The sequence below is a fragment of the Orycteropus afer genome, unplaced genomic scaffold (genome assembly GCF_000298275.1).
Source record: "Orycteropus afer afer isolate SDZICR_OR568_19922 unplaced genomic scaffold, OryAfe1.0 scaffold00199, whole genome shotgun sequence".
NCBI lineage: Eukaryota > Metazoa > Chordata > Mammalia > Tubulidentata > Orycteropodidae > Orycteropus > Orycteropus afer.
In genome coordinates this window covers 1453108-1465805 of record NW_006921786.1, presented here as the reverse complement: position 1 = coordinate 1465805, position 12698 = coordinate 1453108, and the positions used below count along the sequence as shown (strand labels likewise).

Genomic DNA, 12698 nt, shown 5'->3' with positions numbered 1-12698 from the left:
TATATATATATATAAACTCTCTGCCGTCGAGTCGGATCTGACTCATAGCAACCCCTTCTTGGGTTTCTGAGGCAGTGTCACTACAGAAGTAGATTGCCCAATCTTCCTTCCATGGAATGGCTGGTGGGTTTTAACTGGTTGCCTTCTGCCTAAGGCAGTCAAATGCCTTAGGTACTATGCCACCAGAGCTCCCATGGCATATATAGAAAATCTAAAAATAAATTATTAGAATTAATAAGTGAATTTAGTATGATTTCTAGATATTTGGTCAGTATACAAAAATCAACTACATTTCTGTCAGCAAGTAAGAGTTACAATATGATAATAACAAAAAGATACCATTTATAATGTTGTTGTTGTTACATACCATCAAATCGCATCAGAAAATATCAACTACCTAGAAATAAGTCTCTGGGTAAAATCTCTACACATAAAACTATAAAACATTATGAAAGAACTTAGGATAAACCTATTGAGGTACATTGAATTGCTTGATATGGCTCTTCTAGCCATAGTCTTTGTAACTCCCACTAAAAGACTGGGAAGGACTATGCAAATGTGAGGTGCTTGTGGCCCACGGGGGGATTGGATAGCTTGCTAATAATGTAAATATGATTCATGGGACCATTGTGGGAGTGAACCTATGGAAATGTGTATGGAACCCTAATGTGGGGATTGGTCAGTTTTGCCATCTCACTGGGCTTTATATGAGCCATCCTAGAAGCAGAAGGGGAAATCACTTACTTTGGTCATGTTGTCAGAAGGGACCATTCCCTGGAGAAGGATATCGTGCTTGCTAAAGTGGAGAGTCAACGAAAAAGGGGAAGGCCCTCAACAAGGTGCATTGACACGATGGCTGCACCAATGGGGTCAGGTATAGAAAGCACTGTGAGGCTGGCACAGGACTGGGCAGTATTTTATTCTGTTGTACATAGGGTCACTATGAGTCAGAACCAATTTGATGGAACCTAACAACAACAACAGCAACAAGAGAGAAGAACCAAAATTGGAGCACATCTTTAGGACCCAAGATCCTTGTGCTGAACCTTGTTGATCCAGGAGACAGAGCTGTGACACCAGACATGGCAAGAAGCAGCAAACAGAAAAAAACAGTGGCAGCAGAGGCAGCAGAACCAAGAGACCTGGCACAAGACAGAGCAGTGGGCTTCCTGGCCCACAGCACAAGTGAGAAAGCTGAGTGCCTTTGGGCAGGAGGCTTATTGCCAGAGTGGGGTTCCTGTAGGCATTTTCAACAGAGTTAAAAGAGCTTTGTAACACTTGACCAAGCAGGGCAGAAACCAAGGGGTGAAGGGCCAGAGAGAGACCTGCCTTTGGGCATGGCTGAGGGGAGGCTCTCCTAACTGAAGAACTGTATCCTGAACATTCCTAATCCTGAATTATTACCCATTACTTCCCTAATAAACTTCATAGTCATGTCTGTGAGTTCTGTGGCCATTACAATGAATTATCAAACCCAACAGAGAAGTAGAGAGTGCTGTGAGAGGGACAGTTGGGGTCAGAATTGGTGGGGGAAAAAAAAAAAAAAAAGATTAGAGGGTTGAGGCATATCTGACCTCTGCCTCATAGGAATCAACCTTGGGCTGTTGAGCTTGATCTTCCTCCTGCCTTATGAAGTTAGAGGAGGTCAGACACTGTCTCTGTGTCATTTTTACACCTATACTAATAGAATAATTAATGAAACAGAGACGAGTCTAGAAATAGACTACTAACAGGATAGTCCTATACTACAAAAGACAATTAATGCAACAGAGAAGAGTATAGAAATAGATCTATACATATGTAGACCTTTGAATAATGACAAAGGTGGCACTTCAGGGTAACAAAGAAAGGCAGTCTTTTCAATAAATGGTGCTAGGCCAATTGAATATCCACATGGAAAAAGTGAAACTCTTACCTTCATGACTTTATAAAATTCAGTTACAGGTGAATTATAGATCTGATGTGAAAGGCAAAAAATAATAAAATTTCTAGAGGGTAACTTAAGTATTTTTAAGACATTGGAAAGGGAAATTTTTCTGAAATAGGACACAGAAGACATTAGGAAAAGATCAATGTCAACACTGTCTTCTTTATCAGTGACTTGTACTTGTCAAAAGACTTCACTGAGTGAGTGGGAAAAGACATCATTAATTGAGTGGGAAAGATATTTGCAACACATATAAATGACACAGGATTGGTATTAAGAATATGTAAAGTATTCCTATAAATCAATAAGAAAAATAAGGACAGCCCAATAGAAAAATGGGAAAGAGATTTGAGTAGGCACTTGACAAAAGAAGAAATTCAAACAGCCAAGAGTGATATGAAAGAAAGCTAAACATTAGTCATCAGGGAAATGCAAGTTAAAATCACAATGTGATACCTCTCTATATATCAACCAGAAAGTCTAAAATTAAAAAACAACAAACAACAATACAATATCAAGCAATGATAAGGATGTGAAGCAATGGGAACTTTCATGTGCTGGTAGGAATGTAAACTGGTAAAACCTTTTGTAAAATTGTCATTACTTCCTAAACTTGAACATGCACGTCCTTTGATACAGCAGTTCCAGTTCTACATAAATACTGATAGAAATGTGCATATATTTATGCACCAAAAGACATATAAAAGATTGTTCATAGCAGCATTATGGAAATAACCCAAATGTCCATCAATATAGAGTAGATGAACTCTGGTATCATCATACAATGGTATACTATATAGCAATGAAAATAAACAAATTACAGCTAGCTACACAATAGGGATGAATCTCACAAACATAAGTTTAGGCAAAAGAAGGTAGACCCAAAAGAATAGATATTATATGATTCCATTTATATAAAGACAAAACTAAAGTAATAGTGTTATAAGTCAGAATGGTTATCTTTGGGGAAAAGAAAGAGTGTAGACTGAGCAGATAGATGTACAAGGACTTTTGGAGTGCTGAGGATATTTTGTTTCTCGACCTACATTGTGATTACATGGAAATCTGTTGTGATAAGTCACTGAAGTTGGATGTTTATTAACTTTTGTTAATAAACATTGAATTATATGTCAATTAAAAATTAAGAAACAAAGCATACTAAAGTGTAATTATTTGTTTTATCAATTTGATTTTTATACTTGTTTCCAAAGCAATCCATCATTTTTATTAGTAGTTCCTAATAATAATTTTTTTGTATATCTTTATAGGAATCCAGTTGGTGGAAGAATTCAATTGGCTATTGCCATTGTAATCTCTCTTTTTCCATTCATCTCATGGGTCTACATATATATGAACGAAGAGATGAGGTCCTCCTGGCCAACTCATTGCAAGACAGTAATTTAAATTAATTCAATGATCCCATTCTTAAAATTAGTTTTTCAAATTACACTCATATATATATATATATGTATCTCTCCTTTTTTAAAAAAAAAAAAAAAATGAACTTTAGGGCAATAAGCCAGTTTCCTAGGAATTTATTTCAGGTAATTTAAGCTAAGATATGAAATGATTTTTTTTTTTTTTTTTTTAAATCGTAACAACTGTTTAAGGCTGCCTATAATATGCTGCAGAATTGAACGGGACTAGCAAGGGATGGGGTCTGACATTCTCTGGAAGCCTTCTCTGAAGGTTATGTGCCGTAGTGTAGTGGAAAAGGCCCTAAAACAAGTCAAGTAGTATGATTTCTAATCATCACTACCTATTGTGACCTCGACAAATATACAAACCTCCTGGTGGATAGCTCCTATTTATAAAATAGGATTAATACCAGCTTTCCTATTTACTTCATATAGTTGCAAGTTTAAACTAGATAATATGAAAAAACATGAAGTGCTTACAAAGTTATGAAGGGGTGCACGCAATTAAAAAAAAAAAAAAGAGGGAAGCAGGGTTTGAGTAATAAAACAGAAATAAAAGGTGCAAGAGAGGGCTATACCCCTGAGTTAGTCACACTGTACTGAACTGGTAATTACTACAAACTAAATAAAGACCCCAGGTGAACCAAACATGCAGGCATGTCAAGGGGAAGAAAGGAAGATTGGATAGAATAAAGGAACTGTGGCCAAATCAAGAAGGAAATGTTGTTATGTGCCGTGGAGTCGGATCCCCTCCTTGGGTTTCCGAGGCGGTATCACTATGGAAGGAGATTGTCTAACCTTCCTTCCCAGGGGTGACTGGTGGGTTTGAACCACTAGCCTTCTGCTTAGCAGTCAAGTGCCTTAGGCACTACGCTGCCAGAGCTCCCTAGGGGATGTTAATTATATTCTAAATGAGAAATAAAACCAAAATCTATATACATGAGGTTTGTTTTTTTTTTTAATGAATGTCAAAACCAACGCTGAGGGGAAGAGTATTTTAGAGCTGCATTGTTCAGTACAGCAGCCACTAGCCACTAGCCACATGTAGTTGTTGAGCTCCTGCAGTGTGGCTAGAGTGACTGAGGAAGTGAATTTTTAATTCTTTAATTGTAATTTTAAAACTGGTATTCAATTCAGTTATTAAAAAACTTTCAAGTTCATTTGAAACAACATAGCTATGTGAATATGTTTTGGACTACAGATTTTATGAAATCTAGACATAGATCCAGTACTGCCGAAGAAAATTTAGTGTCCAAGTAGAAATAAGCTGGATTTTAAAGAACAGTACCAAAAAGAAAAAAATTTGTATTGATTACATATTGACATTTTATATTGGGTTAAATAAAATACATTATAAAAAATAATTTGTTTCTATTATTTTTTAAAATGTGAATACTAGAATATATAAAACTATGTACTTATTTACTCTTGTACTATGTACTATGTACTCTTTTAGAGTTTCTTTGTGTGTGTGTGTGTGTGTGATTTGGGTGAAAGTTTACAGAGCAAATTCACTTTCCATACAGCAGTTCACATATACTTTGTCTCATGACATTGACTACAATTTACCACAATGCAACAGCTCCCCTCCCACTTCCTCCCAATAGTTACCTCTTTCCTGTGTCCATCCCTCCATGCACTCCTAACCCCTGAGCTGTCTCCCGGTGCATAAACAGCTCTTCTTGCTCCCATGATTGTTTCTCCAAGGAGTGTATATACCGCAGGTAAATGTTCAACTCATATGCCTGACTTTTGTTTGGCTAGAAGCGACAGGTGTAGTTCAATTCCAGATCTGAAGGGCAGCTAGGGGCCATAGTCTCAGTGGTTCCACCGGGCTCTATCAGACCAGCAAACCTGATCCCCTTTTTTTTCTTCTTTCCCAAATGATTTTGAGTTTTGTTCCACATTGTTCTCCCCCTCTATCCAGGATCTCCTCCATAGATCCCCCTCACAGTGATTGACAGTGGTAGTCGGGCTCCATCTAGCTCTTCTGGTCTCATAGTCGTATAGGCTGCTGATTGCATGGTGTACCAGTCAGTAGGACTAATTGTTTCCATGAATCTTTGGTTTTCTTCCTTCTTCTTTGCTCTGGATGAGGAGAGACCTAGCATTGCATTTAGATGGCTGCTTGCAAGTTTTTAAGATCCCAGTCGCTACTTGCCAAGTAGGAGGTGGAACAATGTTTTGTGTTATGCCAGTTGAGCTTGATGTCCCCTGTGACTATGGTCCCGAGCCCACAGGTGCAACCTGGTCCCTCTGGGTAGCTGGTTGTGACCAAGAAGTGACTACAACCTTTTCCCTTGTCAGCTCTGCTATACACCTGGGAATTCAGATGATACAAATACACTTCTAGGACCATTGTCTGCCAACCCTGTACATGGTCTTGGGTACACTCCCTTATTCATAGACATACCTAATAGTTCACCCTGTCCACCCATCAGTCCCCCATGTACTCATGTTTGCCTTCACTGACAATGCTAGAGTTTCATTATGACAACTTTTTGTATATGTTGTTGCTAGACGCTATGAGTCGGAAACGACTTGACGGCACTTAACAACAACAACAACAAGATGCTGTCAAGTCAATTCTGACTTATAGAGACCCTATGTACAACAGAATGAAAACACTGCCTGGTCTGTGCCATCTTCACAATCCTTGCTATGCTTGAGCCCATCATTGCAGCTGCTATGTCAATCCATCTCCTTAAGGGATTTCCCCTATTTTGTGGACCCTTCACTTTACCAAGCATATTCTTCTCCAGGAACTGGTCCCTTCTGATAATATGAACCAAGTAGTGAGATGAAGTCTGGCCATTCTTGCTTCCAAGGGACATTCCAGGTGCACTTCTTCCAGGACAGATTTGTTCATTATTCTGGCAGTCCATTGTATTTTCAGTATTCTTCGCCAACACAATCCAAAAGCATCATTTCTTCAGTCTTCCTTATTCATTGTCCAGCTTTCACATACACATGAAGTGATTGAAATTACCGTGGCTTGGATTAGGCACACCTTAGTCTTCTAGTGTTAAATTCCATAGTCAAGATACTGTTTCATGAGATTTAGATATTTCACTCACAAAGAAGAATTAGTATTTATCACATGTCAGTAGAGTGAAAATGAGTCTGGTAATTTCTCTGTTTTTACAGCTTCTAATACAATAGGCGCTCTGGTAGCGCAGTGCCTGAGGCACTTGACTGCTAACCAGAAGGCTGGCGGTTCAAATCCACCAGCCACTCCTTGGAAGGAAGGTTGGGCAATCTACTTCTGTAGTGATACCGCCTCGGAAACCCAAGGAGGGGTCTCTATGAGTTGGGTCCAACTTGACGGCACGTAACAATACAATAGTGAAAATTCTACAAATATTTGTTCAAGGATATATAAAGCTGCCCTTTTAGTCAAACTCTCAAAAAAGATTTGGATGATGGAAAAGGAAAAATCCTAGTTGATATTAAGGCAATTAATCTTAAGAGAAGTTTGTCTTAAGGGTCAGTAAAATATATATAAGAGTCTTGAGTGTTCCAGTGCACATTTAGCTTACATGATATGTATGGCTCTTACACATTTTTATTCTAACTAGCTCTGGTGATACAGTGGTCAAAACATTTGGCTGTTGACCAAAAGATTGGTGGTTTGAACCCATCAGCCACTCCATGGAAGAAAAATGAGGCCATCTGCTTCCAGAAAGATTCACAGCCTTGAGAGCCCTACGGGCAGTTCTACTTTATTCTATAGAGTTGCTGTGAGTTGGAATCAACTCGATGGCAGTGGGTTTTTGGTTTATTTAAAGTTACATGAAGAAACTTGACTCTGTAATTCCATAAAGAATTTAAGTCATTCTCTAAGTACTGCTTGATTGTGTCATGTTCAAGATACTTTCACAGTATCTGCATTGCCCATATTAGACTCTGAATTCTATGAATATACATAGTCCCTTTTGTATCTCCAGAGTCAAACACACAGAAAGCACTAATTTTTGCTAAGTACCACTTCCTGAAAATTCTTTATTAATGAAGTTGTTTTTAAATTATGTTTTTCAATTGAATTTCAGTATTAGCCAGTAAGTTAAATACAAAAATCACATCTCTCTGGCCCCCATAATCTTGTCTTCCTGTTGTCATCCTTCTGTTCAGCCTCTTTATCTACTGCCTCCAAACCAAAACCAAACTCACTGCCATTGAGTCAATTCCAACTCATAATGACCCCCAGTGGGTTTCCAAGGCTGTAACTCTCTACAGAAGCAGGCTGTCTCATCTTTCTTCCGTGAAGCAGCTGATGGGTTTGAACCACCAACCTCTTGGTTAGCAGCCAAATGTCTTAACCAGTACACCACTGGGGTTATCTACTGCCACATTTATTTATTTATTTTCTTAGACAAAAATCTAATTAGCGTTGAACCCTCTGCCAACTAACTATCAGACAAATTAAATTCTAACTCTTGGCTCAACATTTAAGGCTCTTCACAAGAAAAGCGCCCTAGCCTACCTTTTCTCTCCCACTCTCATGTTTCAGTTTATCTTATGTAGCAGCTTGCATGTTGCTGTAGGCTGGAAGCTGTACCACTGGTATTTCAAACACCAGCAGGGTCACTCATGGTCGACAGGTTCCAGTGGCGCTTCCAGAATAAGACAGACTAGGAAGATGGAGCCATCCACTTCTGAAAAAATTGGCCACTGAAAACCTTATGAACAGCAGTGAAACACAGTCTGATATAGTGCCAAAAGATGAGCTGCGCAGGTTGGAAGACCCTTTCCAGCTTTATTATTTGCCATATTCTCAAGTACCCTTTGGTTAATCCTCAGAGCATTACTTACCACTCCTAAAGATATCATATTCAGTTCCTTTCCTTATGCTATTTTGTCTACTTGGAATGCCCTTTCACACTTATTTAAACTTTTTTTTTTCAAGTCATTCCTAATCCCTCAAACAAAATTGACTTCTCTCCTCATTGTTCCCAGAGTCATTTCTTTGTATTACAGCAAATTCACACATTTGTATTTCCAGATTTGTGTCTCTCCCATTCATGGTATGATCTGTGATTTCAGGAAGCACATCAAATTCAGCCCTGTGATAGGCTGAATAATGGCCCCAAAAGATGTCGAGGTCTGAATCCCTGGAAAATGTGAATGTTGCTTTATATAGCAAAATGGATTTGCAGATGTGATTAAGTTAAGTATCTTGAGGTGGGGAGATTACCCTGGATTATCTTCAGCAAAATTTTTTTCATGTGATATTAATGTTATTGTTTGAAAATTTCCACATTCTGTTGGATCACCTTCTTTTGGAATGGACACAAATATGGATCCCTTCCACTTGTTTGTCAGTTTGTTGTACTGTTGTGGTCTATATATTGCTATAAAGATGGAACTGTGCCACTGGTATTTCAAATACCAGTGGGGTCACCCATAATGGACAGATTTTAATGGAGCTTCCAGACTAAGACAAAGTGGAAGGATGGGCCATCCACTTCTGAAGAAATTGGCTATTGAATACCTTAAGAATAGCAGTGAAACAGTGTGATGTATTACTGGAAAACTTTATGAATAGCAGTGAAACATTGTAATATAGTGTCACAAGATGAGCCCCTCATGTCAGAAGGCACCCAAAACATGACTGGTGAAGAGCTGCCTTCTCAAAGTAGAGTTGACTTTAATGTCATGGAGTAAAGATTTTGGAATCTTCATTTGCTGATGGAACATGACTCAAAATGGGAAGAAACAGCTGCAGACATACATTAATAATCAGCATGTGGAATGTACAAAGTATGAATCTAGGAAAATTAGAAGTTATCAAAAATGAAATGGAATGCATAAAGATTGATATACTAGGCATTAGTGAACTGAAATGGACTGTTATTGGCCATTATGTATCAGATAATAATATGGTCTACTATGCTGGGAATGACAAATTGAAAAGGAATGGTGTCATTTTCGTCATCAAAAAGAACATTTCCAGATCTACACTGAAGCACAGCGCTGTCGGTAATGGGGTAATATCCATCTACCTACAAGGAAAATCAGTTAATACTATTCTTCAAATTTGCACACCAACCAACCACTCAGGCCAAAACCAAAAAAAACAACTCACTGCCATTGAGTCGATTCTGACTCATAACAACTCTCTGGGTTTCTGAGGCAGTAAATCTTTTCAGGAGTAGATTACCCAGTCTTCCTTCCACAGAGTGGCTGATGGGTCCTTAGTAAGGCCAAAGATGAAGAAATAGAAGATTTTACTAACTTGCAGTTTAAAATTTAGTGTAGTGCCTAAGGCACTTGGCTGCTAACCAGAAAGCTGGCAGTTCAAATCCACCAAGACTCCTCGGAAGGAAGGTTGGGCAACCTACTTCCGTAGTGATACCACCTCGGAAACCCATGGAGGGGTTGCTATAAATAGGGTCCAACTCGACGGCACATAACAACAACAACAAACATGCAATAAGATTTATTGATAATTACTAGTGAATAGAATGTGAAAGGGGATACTGTATGGGATAAAATCAGGAGAGGTATGCAGCAGGGTTGTGTCCTTTCACCATATATATTCAATCTGTATGCTGAGCAAATATTCTGAGAAGTTGGACTATAGGAGAATGTGGCATCAGGATAGGAGAAAGACCTGCCAATGCATATGACCCAACCCGGATTACAGAAAGCAAAGAGGACTTGAAGAATTTACTGATGAACATCAAAGAGTACAGTCTTCAGTATGGATTATACCTCAACATGAAAACAAAAATCTTTACAACTTGACCAATATGCCATATCATGATAAACAGAGATAATGTTGAAGATGTCAAGGATTTCATTTTACCTGGATCCACAATCAATGTCCATGGAAGCAGCAGTCAACAAATCAGACAAGGTATTACATTGGACAAATCTTCAAAAGACCTCTTTCGAGTATTCAAAAGCTAGACTAAAGTGTACCTAACCTAAGCCATGGTATTTTCAATCACTTCATATGCATGTGAAAGGTGGACAATGAATAAGGAAGACCAGAAAAGAACTGATGCATTTGAATTATAGTGTTGTTGAAGAATATTTAATATAGCATGGACTACAAGAATAACAAATCCGTCTTGGAAGAAGTACAGCCAGAATGCTCCTTAGAAGTGAGAATGGCAAGACTTTGTCTCACATACTTTGAACATGTTATCAGGAGAATACAGTCCCCTCATGCTTGGCAGAGTAGAGGGTCAGTAAAAAAAAGAGGAAGACCCTCAACAAGACAGACTGACACAGTGGTTGCAACAGTCAACACAAACATAGCAACTATATTGTTTCTTTCTGTTGTACAAATGGTTGCTATGAGTTGCAACTAACTTGATGACACCTGATAAGAACAAATAACAATCTCCAAAACTGCAAGAGAACAAATGTCTTTATACCACTGAGTTTGTAATAATTTGTTATAGCACCTATAGGAAACATCTACATCATAGTATACATCAGTGTGTTAGACTGGGTTCTCTAGAGAAACAAAACCAGTAAAGCTTATATATATGTATATAGAGAGAAATTTATCTTAGGAAAATGGCTCACACACTTATAGAAGCTGGCAAGTCCAAAGTTCCTGGATCAAACGTCAAGCTGGAGTCTTTTCCATGTCAAGCTGGAGGCTTTTCCCGACTCTTGCAGCTGCAGAGGCTGAGGAGCTCAAGGCTGGCAGGCAGTACACCGGCTGTTGACTCCAACGAATGAGGAATCCAAGATCTCCAGGGCGAATGGTGGATTGTTCACTCATGGACAGTTGTAGGCAGCACAAAGGCACAACATTCCCGATCCACAGAAAATCTTCTGTCCCAGGATGTCCACAGATATACTGGAAGCAGGCCACACCCCTAGGGAAACTACCTTTCAACAGATTGGCCACTCAAAACATAATCATCTGATCCCATCATGGGAACAACCACAGTACAACAGCTCAAACCACACAGAATTGTGGTCCAGCCAAGTTGACACATAGCTCCAACTATCACAGACCACCCCTTGTCAACTTGGCAGTTATACACATCTTCTTAACCATATATAATCTCTAAATAAGGACAATTCTAAACTCATATTTGTGCCTAACATGATATACTAACACATGCACAACCAAAATGCATTAACCTTATTTACATTTCACCGTTCATAACAGAAGGAAACAAAAATATTTGATGCACCTATACAATAAAGAAATAAAACAATCACAGTCCTGCAGCTGGTCACGTGGTCATAACTGATATTCAGAACTACCTTCTTCCACCACCCATTCTGTATTTCCCTTGATCCGAAGCAATGCTGTGTGAGATACCATGATGGTGGATAAGGCATTCTGTAAGTCCACGGATGAAAGTTTTGGCAGAATCATTGCATGCAGGGAAGGCGAATCCATATCCAGAATAAGTATCTATTCTTACTTGTTTTGTCAGAACAAAACGCTGTCCTTTCCATGATGTAAGTGGTCCAGTGTAATCAACCTGCCACCACATTGCTGGCTGATCACCCCGAGAAATGGTTCCATATCGCGGACTCAGTTTTGGTTTCTGCTGTTGGCAGATTGGGAACTCAGCAGTGGCGGTAGCCAAATCAGCCTTGGTAAGTGGGAGTCCATGTTGCTGAGACCATGCATAACCTCCATCCCTGCCACCATGGCCACTTTGCTCATGAGCTCATTGAGCAATGGCAGGAGTAATTGGGGAAAAAGGACAGCTGGTTTCCACTGAACGTGTCATCCTATTCACCTGATTGTTAAAGTCCTCCTCTGCCAAAGTTCCCTTTTGGTGGGCATTCACATGAGACACAAATACCTTTACTCCTTTGGCCCATTCAGAGAGATCTATCCACCTTTTCCTCACACATCTTTATCACCAATCTTCCCATCATGATCCTTCCAAGTCCCAGACCATATAGCTAAGCCATTAGCCACAGCCCATGAATCCATATATAATCGCACATCTGGCCATTTCTTATTCCATGCAAAGTGAACAGCCATATGCACAGCTCAAAGTTCTGCCCATTGGGAGGATTTCCCTTCACGTCTGTCATTTAAGGAAGTCCCAGAAGGGGGCTGCAGTGCCACTGATGTCCACTTTCGAGTGGTGCCTGCATATCGTGCAGAACCATCTGTAAACCAGGCATGAGTTTTCTCTTCCTCAGTCAATTGATCATAAAGAACTCCCCATGAGGCCATAGGTGCACACTGGGAGAGGGAAGGTAATGTGATTGGAGTGGAGACCATAGGCATTTGGGCCACTTCCTCATGCAACTTACTTGTGCCTTCAGGTCCTGCTTGAGCCCAATTTCTGATATACCACTTCCATTTAATGATGGAGCACTGCTGTGCACATCCAACTTTATGACTCTGTGGGTCA

At 39.4% G+C, this 12698-nt stretch overlaps 1 protein-coding gene across 1 annotated transcript in view; it reads left to right on the top strand.

Annotated features, from left to right (window-relative positions):
- TMEM220 (transmembrane protein 220) overlaps nucleotides 1-3331 on the top strand; it is a 21199-nt gene extending 17868 nt beyond the window's left edge. Inside the window, exon 6 of the mRNA XM_007948046.2 lies at nucleotides 3196-3331. Coding sequence (XP_007946237.1) covers nucleotides 3196-3331 — 136 coding nt within the window. The remainder of the gene's footprint in view (nucleotides 1-3195) is intronic.
- The last annotated feature ends 9367 nt before the right edge of the window (nucleotides 3332-12698 follow it).